Below are 16,354 nucleotides of genomic sequence, written 5' to 3'. Positions count from 1 at the left end.
GTATATTGGTATATACAATATTTGGAATGAGTCACAAAACTTTCATTGGCAGCTAACAGCCCATTTCTGTTTTTCATCTTAGTGTGAAGAGCCTAAAACAGCGTCTACAAGATTCCAGTGAGAACACAATAAACCTCAAAGTGGACCCACCCATTGTGAAATGTCAAACCCAACCTCCTTCCAAACTTATGAATGATGGATCTCAACTTTCTCTGACTATGAGTATCCCTGCGTCTGCTAAACTAGTAGACCCTGCTGGATCCACCGTTTCCTCATTGGTCTCAGAAGAACCAAGCACTACAACTGTAAGTGACATTGCAATGAAGGAGGAGGATAAGGAACCAGCAACTGAGATTGCAGTGGACTCCTCTGTTGGTCCTAAGTTAAATGAAGAAGTAGAGAAAACAGAAATAAAGGAGAAGGTGGGGTCACCAATGACGACAGTGTCTACCGATGATGTGAACCCTACCTCTGCAATTGACAGTGGAAAGCCAGACACCACTGATTTCAGCCCTGCCCCCTCAACCAAAGAGGTCATGCCTTCAGAAGACGTTGCAGAACTTCCTCATATTGACGCACAAACTTTCAAGGTCCTGACAGCAGCAGTTCAGCAGCACAGACTCACACTGGAGAGCAGGTGGCAGAGCAAGGAGAAGGAGGTGAGGCTTGCTTTAAATCTCTTTCAACATTTACATTTGGCCGATTGCATATGGGTACAGTGCCAAGTTGTAGAGTCAGTTTTGAAATGGCTCATTCCTCAAAATAATCATTTTCAGAAACTTAGATGTCAGTCCAGTAAATGTACTGCCTTTTTTATTGTCAAGAAATTCTAAAGACCCAAAACAACAATGAATTGATGGACTAGCATTGAGTTTGTGTCCAAATCCTTATATATCCTATTTCTTATCATATGTCTTATAGCTTCTGCTTCCAGAAAAATCACTAGAGCACAAAATCTCTATTAATCCACAGCTGATTATAGTCAAACTAATGCATTTTTAAGTAATACTGGAATCATGGGAGGGCGTGGTTATGGCGCTGAACTGAGCAGACGTCTTTTTGTGAGCTCCTGGCTATATTCTTGAAAAATCCTGTAAACTTTCCTTTAACTGCACAAACAGTGATAACTTTCATTCGTGGCGACTTGATACTGCATACCCGCGATAATATGCCGAAAAAAAACAAATCTAAAGCACACCTTTCTCAGTGTGAAGAAGACGACGTCTCAGATGCTATTAGCTTAGCTAACTCAGAGTGTGATGCTAGCCTCGTGCGACTGCCTCGTGAGGACTACGTGGACACTGGATCGGCCCAAAACATGGACGTCATTCAGATACTCGATGGGATCAGAAATGACTTTTCCACAAAGATTGATGTGGTCCTTAAAGCCATTCAAGACGTTAAGAGGGACGTGCAGGACTTCTCGACGCGCATGGATGAAGCAGAAGTGCGCATTAGCACCGTAGAAGACACAGTCAACTCAGAGAAAGGCAAGGCTGACGCGCTAGCTAAACAGGTGTCTCTCCTCACAAACAAACTTGACGAGCTCGAAAACCGCTCGCGTCGTTCAAACCTACGGATAGTTAACGTGCCGGAGAAGATGGAAGGAAACGACGCGGTAGCTTTCCTGGAGAAGTGGCTCCCAGAAGTGCTGGGACCAGCAACATTCCCGAGTCCACCTCTCATTGAAAGAGCACACAGGTTGCCCGGCCGGACGCAACCTAATCGATCGACCACACCGAGGGTCATCATCGTGAAGTTTTTAAACTTCCAGGATAAAGTCCGTGTGATGCGAGCTTCCAGGGCCAAAGGCAAAGTTATCTACGCCGGTCAAGTGATCATGTTCTTCCCGGATCTTTCGGCGGAGCTCCACCGTCGCAGGAAGGGTTTCGACCAGGTGAAACAGCAGCTGAGGTCGATGAACATACGGTACGGAATAATTTACCCAGCCAAGCTACGAGTGTCGTCTGATGGACAAACACGTGAGTTTGAAACCCCAGCAGATGCTGAAAAATTCATCAAAGGGTTACAGAACACAGAGGACTCACAGGTGAACTAAAATGAACTGCTGAATCCTTTATTATCCACCTATAACAGCTATAGCTTGTTATTGATGGCTTTATGGGCCAGTAACACACACACGTGAATGCTGTTTATTCTCTTTTTTCTGTGGAGACTTTTCTGTTTTGTATAGGCTACATAATTGTATTATTCCCTCAGTCTCCTCAGATGTAAATACGCTTTTTATTTACTATTTATACAGAGACTACCACGCGCCCTTTTTAAGTGGGCTGTCACTCGTTTTGTTTTGTTTTTTGAAAAGTGGTTATTCAGTGTACTGTCGGCCTTCCCGAATGGAAGTTAAGCTGCAAGAAAGACTAGATGAACATACTTGTTTGTGTATATATATATACACATATTTTTTTTTTTTTTTTTTTGCCAGGGGACACAATTGTCCTGTTTATGTTGTTCGGTCTGTTATTAGGACTGCTTGGTTTGGTCTAACTGCTCCCTTGTTTACACTGGATCAGTGTGTGCACTTAACTGCACCCCAAGGTCAGGGGGAGGGTGGGGAAAGGACTGTCTTGTTCAGGTTGACAGCTAAGGGGTATTGTTCATGGCAGGGTTTAAGTGTTTTTTTGTTTTGTTTGTTTTTTTTTGTTTTTTGTTTTTTGTTTTTTTTCTTTTTTTTTCTTTCTTTCTTTCACATCATGTGGTATTCTACAGGTACACTCCCAAAATGTCACATAGAGATGCTCATCAGGTTTACCAACAACTAAAAGATGATTCTATGCTGTACAATCTGGTGTATTAGTAAGATTAGATGACTGCAAATAAGAATTTTAAATTCACTTCATGGAATGTTAGAGGGATGGTAAAGTTGACTAAATTAAAACAGGTAATTACCAGGCTTAAACAACTTAAGTCATCAATAGTGTTTATCCAGGAAACTCATTTACTCAGAGAGGACTTAGTGAAAGTACGTAGGAGATGGCCAGGCAAAGTAGTAGCATCCTGTTTCCCTTCTCATTCGAGAGGGGTTATGGTGTTAATTCATAATTCGGTGCCTTTTCAAATAAATAACACTATTTCTGATAAAACTGGTAGATATTTGGTGGTTCAAGGGACTCTCTTGAGAGAAAGTATTAATTTGGTTAATATATATGGCCCAAACGATGATAACCCATCATTTTTTGAGAATTTATTTTTGCTTTTGGCCACCCTCCCTGGTAAGATAATATTGGCAGGTGACTTAAATTGTGCTTTAGACCCGAAACTGGATCGCTCTGCAGGGATAGATACATCCCATTCCCAAACAAGAAAGAAAATTCAACAATATATGAAAGACCTGAACCTTTGTGATCCTTGGAGAAATCAAAACCCCAACAAAAGAGAATTCTCATGCTACTCGGCAGTATTTAAAACCCACTCCCGAATAGATTATTTTTTAATTTCCTCATCTCTGCTACCTAGTATAACAAATTGTGTATATGATAGTATTGTTTTATCTGATCATGCCCCAACCTCACTATTTTACAACGTCGAACAAGTGTATAGACATCCAACCAAGTGGCGATTACACCCTAAATGGTTACAAGATTCTGACTTTATAAAATTTGTAGGAGAACATATTGATCTCTACTTCTCTATAAATACGAATCAAACATCTGCAACCATTAGATGGGAAGCTTTTAAAGCATATGTTAGAGGACAAATGATAAGCTTCACCAGCTCTAAATTTAACAAATTCAAACAGAATATGAATGAATTAGACTCAAAAATTAGAGAATTAGAGAGAGAGGTTAGCATAGATAATTCGACACAAAAAAAACAAGAATTACTGACCCTTAAAGCAAAATATGAGGAGCTCTCCATGCTTAAGGCTGAGGATGGTATAATAAGACTGAAACAAACTTTTTATGATCAGGGCGAAAAGCCAGGTAAACTGCTAGCCTGGCAGATTAAGAAAATTGAATCTGACAGAGCCATCAATACAATTAGGAATGAACAAGGAGAATTAACTACAGATCCCACAGAAATCAATAACACCTTTGTCTCATATTATAAAACCCTTTATAATTCTGACAACCCTCGAGACCTGGTAAACCAAAACAATTTCCTCGATGGACTGGTCATTCCCTGTATTTCTGAGAGTACAAAAACTGAACTAGAGAGGGAATTAAATTTGAATGACATTTCTAACGCCATTACAAACATGAGAGGAGGTAAAGCTTCGGGTCCAGATGGGCTTCCGATAGATATTTACAAATTATTTAAAACAAAATTAATAGCCCCGTTATTAGATGTTTATTTTGAATCCTTTAAAACAGGTTCCCTCCCCGTTTCGTTACGTAGTGCTCTGATCACTCTTATTCTAAAACCAGGCAAAGTGCCAACCGAACGCGGTTCTTATAGACCCATATCACTTTTAAATTCAGATGCAAAGATTATTGCTAAGGTTTTAGCCATGAGACTCGAGAGGGTTCTACCAGCCATTATACATGGAGACCAGAATGGTTTTGTGCAAAAGCGGCAGGGGTTCCACAATGTGAGGAGAGTTCTTAACATAATTCACGAGTGTGAAGAGTCCCCTGACACTGCAATATTATCAGTCGACGCCGAAAAGGCGTTCGACCGAGTTGAATGGCCCTATCTACTCGAGTTGCTTGGGCGGTTTGGATTTGGTGATTACTTTTGTAGATGGGTCGAAATTTTATTTGTTGACTCCTCTGCAATGGTATCTACTAACTATCTCATCTCTCAGCCTTTTGAGTTATTTCGAGGTACAAGGCAAGGGTCACCAATTTCACCTCTTCTTTTTGTAATAGCCATGGAACCATTAGCAATAGCGATCAGATCACACCCCTTAATTCATGGTATTAAGATTGGGGACTTAGAACACAATACAGCAATGTACGCTGATGATACTATTATATTCTTATCTCAACTTGCAGAATCAATACCATCTCTCTTAGAGTTGTTTGGTCAATTTGGGAGTATCTCTGGGTTTAAAGTGAACAAAGAAAAGTCATCTATTATGTTTTTAAATGGAAATGAGAGGAAGAAACCTTTAGTGTCACATCCATTTGTGAATGCCACAGAGGGATTTAAGTACTTGGGCATCAAAATAACCCCTAAAATAAATAATCTTAGTTCAGCCAATTATGAGCCCATGTTACACGGTGTGACAGAAGAGATCACGAGATGGACAACATTACCTCTTTCTATATTGGGAAGAATAAACATAGTAAAGATGACTATACTACCAAAATTTTTATTTATCTTTCAATCAATTCCACTAGCCCCTCCTCCTTCTTTCTTTCTCAAGACCAGAAAGCTTCTTTCCAATTTCATCTGGAACAATAGGAAGCCAAGACTCAGACTCTCCCTTCTATATCTACCTTATGATAGGGGGGGGCTACAGCTGCCAAATCTAGAATGGTACTATTGGGCTGCTCAGTTGAGGGCCACAATGTTTTGGTTCTCTAAAGATGTTTTCATGCCCTGGTTAGAAATTGAAAAACGGTCCTCAAAAGGTTTGTCATTGAATAGCTATCTATATTCAGCTTCTTTTAAAACATTAAAGAAAGATACTACTAATCCTTTTGTAAAAAACACCATTATTGTTTGGCATGTGGTACAAAAACTGTTGTGTGACTCTCCAGGATTATCCTGTTTCGCCCCGATCTGGGGGAATGCTAACTTCGCCCCGGCAAAGAATGACTTGGGTTTTAAAACGTGGATGAACAAGGGCATAGTAGAATTGCAGGATGTATATGATGATTTTACTCTAATGTCATTCAATGAGTTAAAAGCAAAGTTTGATATACCACAGAAACACTTCTTTAAGTATTTACAACTTCGAAGTTTTATTCTGGCACATTTAAACAACTCGGTGCAACAACCTCCATTATCCACCTTAGAAACAAATATTACAAAAAGCTGTTTTGGGAAAAGGCTGGTCTCCCGGTTTTATAATATGCTGGTTGAAAACCATAAGGAAAACTCTGATAGTAAGAGGCGGGAGTGGATACGTGACTTACAAGAAGACATTTCACTCAGTGAATGGGGTAAAATATGTTTAAAAACACATACTCAAACCATCAACACTCGATTGAGAATGATACAATTTAATTGGATAATGCGAATATATATTTCCCCTGTACAATTAAATAAATTTGATCCTAATATACCTGATCTTTGTTATAAGTGTAAAAACCACCAGGGCACATTATTTCATTGTTTATGGAAATGTGAAGAGATTCAAAAGTTTTGGAGCTCAATATTAAAGTATATCTCTCAAATCACTACTTCCCCTGTACCCCTATGCCCTAAGTTATGTATTTTAGGCATTTATCCAGAGGACTGTAATTTATCCGGCAAAGAAAGAAAAATGGTTGATCTTTGTTTACTGCAGGCCAAACGCTGTATTGCATTATGTTGGAAGAATGTTAATGGCCCCTCTTTTACCCAATGGTTGAATAACTTAACATCAAGTTTGGCTCTTGAGAAGCTGACCTATATTGTTAGAAAGAGGGCGTCTGAATTCTATGACATTTGGAAGATATTTTTGGAACTGTTGAAAGATGGAGATTTGGAGGAGGCAATGGGAGAATGAGATAATAAAAATATTTAATGTGTTGATAGGAGTGTATGATGTAACCTATATTAAGAATATTATTATTATTAATAATTTATTATCATTACCATTTTATATGATTATTTTTTTATTTATGTATTTATTATTTATTGCTCAGTAATTTCTCTGACCAATTTGTCTATTTAATTTATCCCTTTTTAATTATTTATTTTATTATGACAAGTTATTTATTTACTTTTTCTGTATTCTATTAGTATTTTCATTATTATTTGTATTACTGCCATATGTTTTAAGTGTTCTATGTTGTTGTATGAATGTAAAAACCAATAAAGATATGTTTAAAAAAAAAAAAAAAAATACTGGAATCATGGGTTACATGAATTATGGTTCTGAGAAGATAAACGGAAGCATAAAAGAAACAGCTGCACCAACAATAATATTCCACTTTAAGGCATTAGTTGTGAGGCTGTTTTGATAGAATTCAACAATTTAAAAGGGTTGCTTTGCATTATAGTATCATTGGGGAAATTGGCTATCAAATTTTGAAAGGCTGATGATTGTAATAGTTCACGCGTCTTCCCATTTACTTAATCCAGAAAAAACGTTTTTTTAATATATATATATATATGTGTGTGTATTTGTTTTCCAAGCAGAGTCCAAGCAGAAGCAACACAAGCTCAAAGGATGAAGACGCATCTGAAGAAAAGGTAAACATGTTCTTTATTAACATATTATTTCGTCTTTGTCCCTTACGTCAACCTTTCATCTAAACACGGAATGAGATCAGACAATTATCTAGTCCTTTTTTCTTCATCAGTCCTTGTTAAAAGCATTTGATTGTCAGTTGTATCTTGTTTATTAGCTGACTCATTGTTTCAGATGTTAATTTTGTTTGGTCTTTCATTCAGGGTCAAGATGATTTTACAGATGATCCAATTTCTTCAGATGCTAACCTGTTTGATGAGCTACATTTCAACATGGATGACTTTGTCACTGTTGATGAAGTTGGTGATGACCTGAGAGAAACAAGCCCTGACCCACAAATCTCAGCCAAATCCGCCTCCACATCCAAACAGTCCTCTAGAGCAAAAAGTGAAAGACAACACTCTGATGTGTCATCTACTGCCAAACGGACTTCAGCAAGGTCCTCAAAAGACTCTAACAGCTCAGCCTATTCCTCATCCTCTTCATACTACTCATCCAGGTCAACTAGAGGCTCTTCAAAAAGCAGCCCGTCCTCAAGCTCTTCCTTTGCGTCACCAAAAAAGTCGAAGGGCTCATCTGAGCCCACCAAATCCCCTGCTAAACCCTCATCTTCTGCTAGTGTCACTACGGCCTCTACCTCTTCTTCTTCACTGTCTGCTGAAACCCTCTCCTCCCCTGTTCAGAAAATACAACAGAGAAAGGCAAAATCGCCAGCGGCAGCATCAAGCACTACATCCCCGAGCACCACGACCCGGACATCCTCGGCTGCACATGAAAGGGAAAAGATAACAGCAGCAGTGACTGTCGAGTTATCAAAAGAGAATTGTCTGGAACCACTTAGAGGAGAAATCAAAGCTGCAGACAGTGCAGTGGCAAATTATGACCACAAAGTGTCAGCAGAGGGAACTCTTGCAAAATCTGATGAGTCAGAGATAAAAATAGAAACATCATCAGTGATGCATCCACCACCACAGGGACAAGGGTTAGACTTGACAAGCCAAGCCCAGAAAGGCTCACCTTTCATCAGGAAGGATCCTCAAAGTCTGGAGATTGATGATGACACACTGAAAGACCTGAAGACAATTGAAGAGGGAGAGAAGGAAGGTTGTGTTGAAAAACATACAGAAGAAGAGGAGGAGGATGAAAAGTACCAAATCCTCGATTCACTTGATGACCAAGCAGATGAACAAATGGATGATGGGGACCAAGATGGAAGCTGTAAAACTCAGCTAGAGAAAACTCAGGAAAGCTATCAGGTCTTAGACAGTGTCAACGATGAAGAGAAAGCCTGCCCAGGGGAGTACAGTGAATTGGAAATGGACGATTCTTTCCAAGTGCTAGACAGTGTTACTGAAGACCAAGCAGCTACAGGTCAAGAGGACAGTCACCTGGTTGAAGATGACGATTCCACAGTAAAACAGCTATCTGAGGAAGATGTGATTCCAGTAGTCGACAAATCAGATGTTACATCTGCAGTTGAAAATGAGGCAAATAACGAAGGAAATGTCCAAGTGTTGGATACAGGGAACAAACCTCTAAAAGGCAGCGAAGATGGACTGAAGAGAAAAGAGGAAGAGGTCAAAAGCAAAATGCATTCAGCAGAATTCTCCAAAGTTTCCAAAGAGGATGAAAGCCCTGATGGCCAAATCATAAATAAAGACCATGACAACGAAGACACTTTCAAAGACCGTGACAGTGATGTTACTGAACATGAAACCTTTGAGATATTGGATTCAATTGATGATCAAATGGCAACAGACGATGACAGCCAAAAACTTAGCCCACACATGGCCGATATGCCTGAAATGTGTATAGACCAGATATCTAAAGAAGACATAGAAGAAGAGGAAGATGCTTATCAGGTGATTGATTCTGTGGAAGATGAACCAACGACTATTGAGACGGAGTCAGAGATTGGCTACAAGGACAGAAGAACCAGAAGAGTGGAGACAACTCCTCGAAAAGATGAGAAACCAACAAGGAGTGGCCTCACATCCAGATCATCCAAAAATGAAGAGAGGGACAAGTCACCAAAGAAACATGATAAGCCGGTTAGAAAGTATGAAACGAGAACCAGGAAGGACACCACTGCAGGAGTTTCTAAAAACAACAAAGACCTCAGAGAAACCCCTGAGGAGATAGTGTATGAGATTATAGATTCAGTTGAAGATGAACCAATTCAAGATGTCACCAGCGCTCCTCCTTCTGGTAGAAGAAGGAGTGCAAGAGGAAAGAAAGACGATAAACTAACACAGAATCTTACCGAAGTGTCTGGAAAACCAGACAAGGATGAGGTAACATATGAAATTTTAGATTCTGTGGAGGATGACACTGCCAAAGATGAACCGACCATCACAACAAGATCTACCAGAGGAAAAAGGGAAAGAACAACTAAGACAGAAGCTTTTAAAGAGGACACGCCAACAAGAAGGAGGCACACTCCTGCCAGAGATTCACAGGAAAGAACACCAATGAAGGAAGAGAGAATGCCTCTAAAAGAGAGTACAACAACAAAGAAGAGTGACACTGTCATGAAAGAGGTAAGTGAGAAAGAGACTACCTATGAAATTGTAGACTCTGTAGAGGATGAGGTTGTTAAGGATGATCCACCCGCTACAAGAAGAAAAGGAAAAAGGGGAAGACCAAAGAAAGAGGTTAAAAGGGCATCATCAAAGAAGGCTGACAAAGATTCATCTGAAAAAGCGTCAGAAGAAGAGGCCACATACGAGATTCTCGATTCTGTTGAGGACGCGGTGGCTGACGATCAGCTCCCCACAGACAAGTCTGAGAATGCCATAAAGGAGACAATTGCAAACAACAGCAGCAAATCGCCAAGAAATGAGGACGAGGAGGAAGAACCTATGTATCAGATAGTAGATTCTTTAGAAGATGATCAAGTTCAAGAGGAGCTGACGACTATAGAGGAGCCTGATAAAGGGAGCAAGGAAAAAAGTGAGGTAGAAGATGAAACTTGCCCAAACGAGGAAGGGAAAACTGCAAAAGATGACATATCAACACATTCTACTGCTGCAGCAGAGGAGTCCGAAAAGGTGGTTGTCAAGGAAGCAACTCCATATCAGATAGTTGATGATTTGGGGAAGGTAAATGATAATCCATCTGCTGCAGAACAGAAGATGAAGCAGGAAAGTAAACCTAAAAAAAACAAATCTCCAACAAAGACCCACAGAAATGGGGAAAAGTTGACTCATCAGAAATCACCCAAGAAATGTGACGCAACAGCTTCCGCCAGTGCTTTACTGAACCTGGACGAAGTAAGCGAGGAAGAGGAGGATTACCCCGATGACACAGCCGAGGAGGAAGACGTGAGGAAAAGGCAAGCAAAAGAGAAGCAGCTCGATGAAGTAAGCGAGGAAGAGGAGGATTATCCGGATGACTCGGCTGAAGAGGAAGAAGTGAGGAGAAGGCAAGCGGCCGCAAAAGAGAAGCAGCTCGCTAAGCAGCACGAAGGAAGGACGACCAGGGAGCGAAGGAGCCGGAGCAACAGCAGAGAAGCACGAGGAGGCACGAGGAGAACGAAGGAGAGGGGGAAGGAAAAGGAGGAGACGGTGAAGGTAGACGCCAAAGAGCTGGTAACTCTTGATGAGGTGGGAGTAGATGAGGCTGTAGAGGAAAGTGTACCGGAGAGCCAAGAGGGCGATGGAGAGATCACAGAGGCGGAGCTGCAGGCGTTGGTCACTCTGGATGAGATTGTAGAGGAAGAGGAGGAGGGAAAGGCAGAGCAAAAGACAGCGGAGTCCCGTTCAGCCAACCAGGAAGACGAATCAGTAGACTCCTTAAACCCAGAGGTGAGATTTAAAACCTTTCCTGTCAACCACTAACTTAGAAACACAAGCAAACAGAAACATTGACGCTAAATATGTCCTATCTGTCCTGTCAGACTTTGGTGACTTTAGATGAAGCAGGCGATGAGGAGGACAAGAAGGCGGACGAAGAGAGAGCTGTGGAAGCCTCAAGATCTGCGAAACGCAAGCACGATGACGACACAGGTGTGTATTTTGTGTTTATAGAGGTGCTTTGTTTAATAAGTAAAAGTCTCATTCATTTTTCGTATAGTCAACGGCTTGGATTGACGTGAAACTCGCCAAGTTAAATCATCAGTACATAGTGGGTTCTTTGATAGGGGTCAAAGGTACAGAGTCAACGAAAACTTCCAACATGTATTTCAGCAAAAACAATCCAATCAAGAGGCTCAAATTCTGTCCACTGCTAAGTGTAGCTGAAATCTAAAGGTCATGATGTCGAGAAAGCTGAAAAGACAATTTGCAGCTTAAATAAATTCGCATTTTATGTCAGTTGTGTGTCAATTTGTGCCTCTTACTCACTTCATAAATGGTAAATGCACTGTACTGTCGTTCAACTACTCAAAGTATATACTTTTTATACTTATATAGTGCTTTTCTAGTCTTTTGACCACTCAAAGTGCTTTTACTTTATGTGTCATATTCACCCATTCATTCACTCACACATTCATACACTGTTTGCACAGCCATTGGGAGCAATTTGGGGTTAAGTATTTTGCCCAAAGACACATTGACATGCGGACTGCAGGAGCCAGGAATCGAACCACCAGTCTTCGGATTAGTGGATGACCTGCCAGAGCTCCTGAGCCACAGCCGCCCCAAAGAAGTATTATCACATTTTTAACCGTCCACCAAAATGATGGAAAAACACAATTTTTCAGAAACACAGTTAAAATAATAAAAACTTGTGGCCATAACTTAAACTTACAGGATCGTTACATTATCTTGTTTTTACACTTCAAGAAACAATGGCCTCTCCCACTTTTTAATTACATACAGTATATCGATCATCTTGAACTGTTTAGCTTAAAAATATTTATCTCATGATTTAAAAGATTACTTTGATATTACTCGAATCGTAGTGTCAATAAAACACTAGTGAGTCAATTTCAGTAAACGACACAGCAAAACACACAAAGAGTCGAATTTGAGATGAAATGTCAGCATCGACATAAGTCTGTTAAAATGAATCCCTCCGAAATTTGTCAAACACTTTATTTTCTGTATTCTGTTTTTAGAGGAAAATGTGAACTTTGTAACAGTGGACGAGGTGGGAGGGATTGAAGAGGAGGAGGAAAAGGAAGCGGTAACAACCAGGACAGGAAGCAGAACCAAGAAGAGAACCAGACAAGCTCCTGGTAACACACATACACATCAACATACACACATCTTTGTATTTAATGAAACATTAAATGTAATTTACAGTATTACTTTACTACTTCCCTTTTCTCACCTGTTTCCTTTGTTTTGCCACAGTGAGAAAATCTACTAGAGGGAAAAAAGTGAGCGAGAAAGAGGAAGAAAAAGAAGAAGGAAAGGAACCGACTGGCACTGATGCTCCACCTACTGCTTCACTTGACGCCTCCTCAACATCAGACAAACCGCCTTCGACTGACAGCCAGGTGGAGATTCAGAAGACAGATGTGGAAAAAGAGATCAAAGCTGCGTCTGCTGGGCCTGATCTGAAACTGGAGCCTCTTAAGAACCAGAACCTGGAAGGAGGTGAGGAGGAGGAGGAGAATGGATGAAGGACATTTCATTTTTAATTTTGAGCAATGAAATTGCTTCTTTCTGAAAGTTATCACCAACATTAAAATAGTACATTTTTTAAATCTCTTATGTTACTTTCCTGCTCTTCTCTAGTTGTGAGTAAAAGGAAGAGCGATCTAGACGGACCTGAAGCGAAGCGATCTCGTTCTCAGTCTCCTTGTGTCCCAGCTGACTTCAAACTGCCACCATTCAAACCAAACAACCCCCTCGGTAAGACACACACACACACACAGCAGTTTTGTGTAATTATTTTTGATTAAATTGTTTGTTATGTAAGATAATTACTTGATTACTTAACTTCAGTAACCCTAAAGATAAGAGACTGAGAACAGAAGCCGTCAACAGCCAACTGGAACTTTATTGATGATGCAGCAAACACAACAGACACCAACGAACCGCTGACAACAGTACAACAGCGAAAACAGTGAAAAACAGCCCCGACCTACATTTTCCCAAATTCTTTATACTGTTTTGCGTGTGGGTGTCATTTCTTAAGTGTGGGTGTGCCAGGTCAACCTGGCCTCAGCCAAGATTCAATTTCCTGGGAGCTTAAACAACTTTTCTCGTAAGTGTTGGCTTCCTGATCTCCTTTGGGGATATAGATATGGTAAAAACAACTCCCTTAACAGGCTTGTTGCAACATCCCCAACTGGTTCAGCTGTTGACCTTTCGTCTCTCTCATTGTTCTCACATTTTACTGTCATGCACACATATCTGCCTCTACAGTTATAGTTGTTTTTCCCCTTTTTTTCTCTTCAGGTCAGGAGTTTGTGGTCCCTAAATCAGGTTATTACTGTAACCTCTGCTCTGTTTTCTACCTGAATGAGACGACAGCGAGGGACGTCCACTGCAGCAGCCAGAAACACTACGACAACCTGCAGGTACGCACACAATACTAAACAAACATAAAGAACTAAATGCAACAAATACACACTTTAACATAATACTGTGTTTTTGCTCTTTTCTTTTTCCAGAAACATTATCAGAAGCTTCAAGTGAAACCATCAGGAACTTCGACACCAAACTCTCTCAGCTCCATGTCAGATTAATTCCAAACTACCAATTTTATTTAATAATTTTTTTAATTAAAAAAGATGAAGCTGAACAAGTGAAATGTCTGCAGCTTCATGAGCCGCTGTGGACTGATTTATATATCATTACTGTCTGGAGCCTTTCTTTCATGTAAATGTTGTTGATATATGTATATTTTAGCATGAATCGCCCCACCGGGATTCAAACGCTAGCTTTTTTGTGCCTTGTTCTGCCTTTAATTGCACAGTTATATTGCATAATTTAAAAAAAACTGTGAAAAATAGGTAAAAACTCACTTTTTTAAGGCACTACATGTTACTCCTTTTTTAAGTTTAGACAACGTTAAGGAGCAGAATCTAAGCTTGCAATAGATTTGTTTCTCTGCTTTTACAGTACAAAACAGAAAGAGGGCGCTGTTCCTCCAGGTCAAATTGAGATATCAGTTTCTGTTCTGACAGCACAAAGCTTAGGAAAACTATTTGTTTAACCTCTTGTAAAGATGTAAAGATAATCAAGTAAAGATGTCAAAAGAGGAAGCAGTGTTACTGATGGGAAATGTGGTCTGTTGCACACAGAAGATAAACTAAATGTGTCAATGGCAATGTGAAAATAGTTTCTGTCATACACTAAAAATCATAGATATCAGAAATGGTATCTCTAACACTACAAAAATCAATTGCGGTACTCCAGTTTCTACACATGCAAGCAGATAATGCTTCTTATAATGCTATGTGATTATCATTTTGAGTTACTTAACATGTAGTTCAATGTAAAAACATAAAAGGTGGCAGACCAAGAAAGCCGTTTTTTAATTTAGTATTCCCATTTCATTTACTGAAGGCTTTAAGTGTCGTTTCTGTTAGCGAGGGTCCAATATGTCGATTCATTTCTGTTTTACACTTTGTTTTATTCTGTTTCTATAAAAAATTGAATTAAAACTTTGAGTGAGTTACAGGATTTCTGATCATGGTTCATTTCACAGTCTGATAAATACATTTAACACATTCAAAATGTATCTTTGTTATGTAGAGCTTAATTTTGTATGAAGGATGGATAGTTACAATGATGGATCAGCAAGAACCTGATCAATATTAAGATTCTTATTCAGCACTAATGGAGGAATTAAATAAGTGAAGGAGGGAACAATGTCTTTCTTATTTGATAATGATTAGGTAAAGTAGCTATACAAAATACTCCTTCCATATAGAACATAATACTATGATACAGTAATAGTGCAATCAACAATGACACATCAGTTACTACAGGCTTAAAGAAGAGGATAAGAGAAGTTGAATAATTACTGCATCAGCATTACAGTCTTATTACAGCTGCATCATTAATTTTTACTGTGTCATTTCACTGTGGAAGGCTGGTTAAAGGTATACTATACAGAAGAAAAAACCCCAATATAGACTCATGGAGAAGTAATCCCCATCATGTATGGATCATTTGAACATTTATTGAAATTAAACCATTTAGAGACTCAGACGTTTGAAATGTGACCCTGACTATGCTTTTTGTAAGAAGTCAAAAGACAAAAATGTTGGAAACCACTCGTTTAAAGTACTAAATCATACTTCTATTTCATCACATTTCATAGGGAAATACCGTACTACTAATACCAGGGGCGAACTGGCAATCTGGATGTTTCTGAAAAAGTCCAGGACCGATTCATCAACCAAAAAGTCAGATAAAGCGATACTAACAGCAGCCAGCAGGGGGCGCTTATATGATAACTTGTTTCTCCAGTGAATCATTGTAATCATGGCAAGCAGAAAACGTAAGGAGAAAGATGGATAGGAAAAGTTAAGAGAAAAGAAAAGCCAAGTTTCTCGAGACTGATGCATCAAAATGTAAAAAGATGAGCAGTAATTTCGTCCAAAGCACTGAATCGCCCAGCAAAAGTGTTGAGGACTAGGTTTGAAGTCAGGCAGCAGAGGCACACAGGGACACAAAACCGTAAGGTACATAGTCAGCCTTTCTCACCTGGGTTTGCTTGATGATGAAAAATATCATGCCATTTAATACTGACACAATTAAGGTGTTAAATCTTGAAAAATATATAAATAAACACGTTAAAAATTAATCGCGGGCGACCGTGATTTCATCTCGTCGTTATAGCGAGCTCACTTCTGCAGGTAGATAGAAGACCATGGTGTTGAGTGAAAGTGGAAAACCTAAAACTTCCATTGGTATCACTTTTTGACATGCTAGCGAGTGGGGAAAGGGACTAAATAAAGCTCCACATTTAACCAAAAGTTTGGGGAGTTAAAATGACACTGTCTTCTAACTGAGTGCTGTTAGTTTCTCTGTCATTTGCGTGGTGGGCTATGAGCTGACACTTAGCCTAACATAGACTACAAGCCTGGGGTTTATAGTTGCATTATTATAAGGAGGAAATTGATGATCATTAATCACAGCAGAA

The 16,354-nt window shown here is 39.6% G+C and overlaps 1 protein-coding gene across 3 annotated transcripts in view; it reads left to right on the top strand.

The window, feature by feature from the left end:
- Positions 1–14,878, top strand: part of LOC134005403 (uncharacterized) — a 34,935-nt gene extending 20,057 nt beyond the window's left edge. For 2 of the 3 annotated variants that reach the window (XM_062444285.1, XM_062444283.1), the window contains exons 27-35: positions 83–659; positions 7,252–7,308; positions 7,510–11,112; positions 11,205–11,313; positions 12,366–12,485; positions 12,604–12,849; positions 12,991–13,107; positions 13,657–13,778; positions 13,872–14,878. In XM_062444285.1, the coding sequence (XP_062300269.1) occupies positions 83–659; positions 7,252–7,308; positions 7,510–11,112; positions 11,205–11,313; positions 12,366–12,485; positions 12,604–12,849; positions 12,991–13,107; positions 13,657–13,778; positions 13,872–13,946 (5,026 nt within the window). In that variant the 3' untranslated portion in view covers positions 13,947–14,878. The remainder of the gene's footprint in view (positions 1–82; positions 660–7,251; positions 7,309–7,509; positions 11,113–11,204; positions 11,314–12,365; positions 12,486–12,603; positions 12,850–12,990; positions 13,108–13,656; positions 13,779–13,871) is intronic. The other variant, XM_062444284.1, reaches the window with a different exon arrangement.
- Positions 14,879–16,354: the final 1,476 nt, after the last annotated feature.

Source organism: Scomber scombrus, chromosome 23 (genome assembly GCF_963691925.1).
Source record: "Scomber scombrus chromosome 23, fScoSco1.1, whole genome shotgun sequence".
Lineage (NCBI taxonomy): Eukaryota > Metazoa > Chordata > Actinopteri > Scombriformes > Scombridae > Scomber > Scomber scombrus.
The sequence above is the reverse complement of the archived record's forward strand: the minus strand, read 5'-3'. Positions and strand labels throughout refer to the sequence as shown.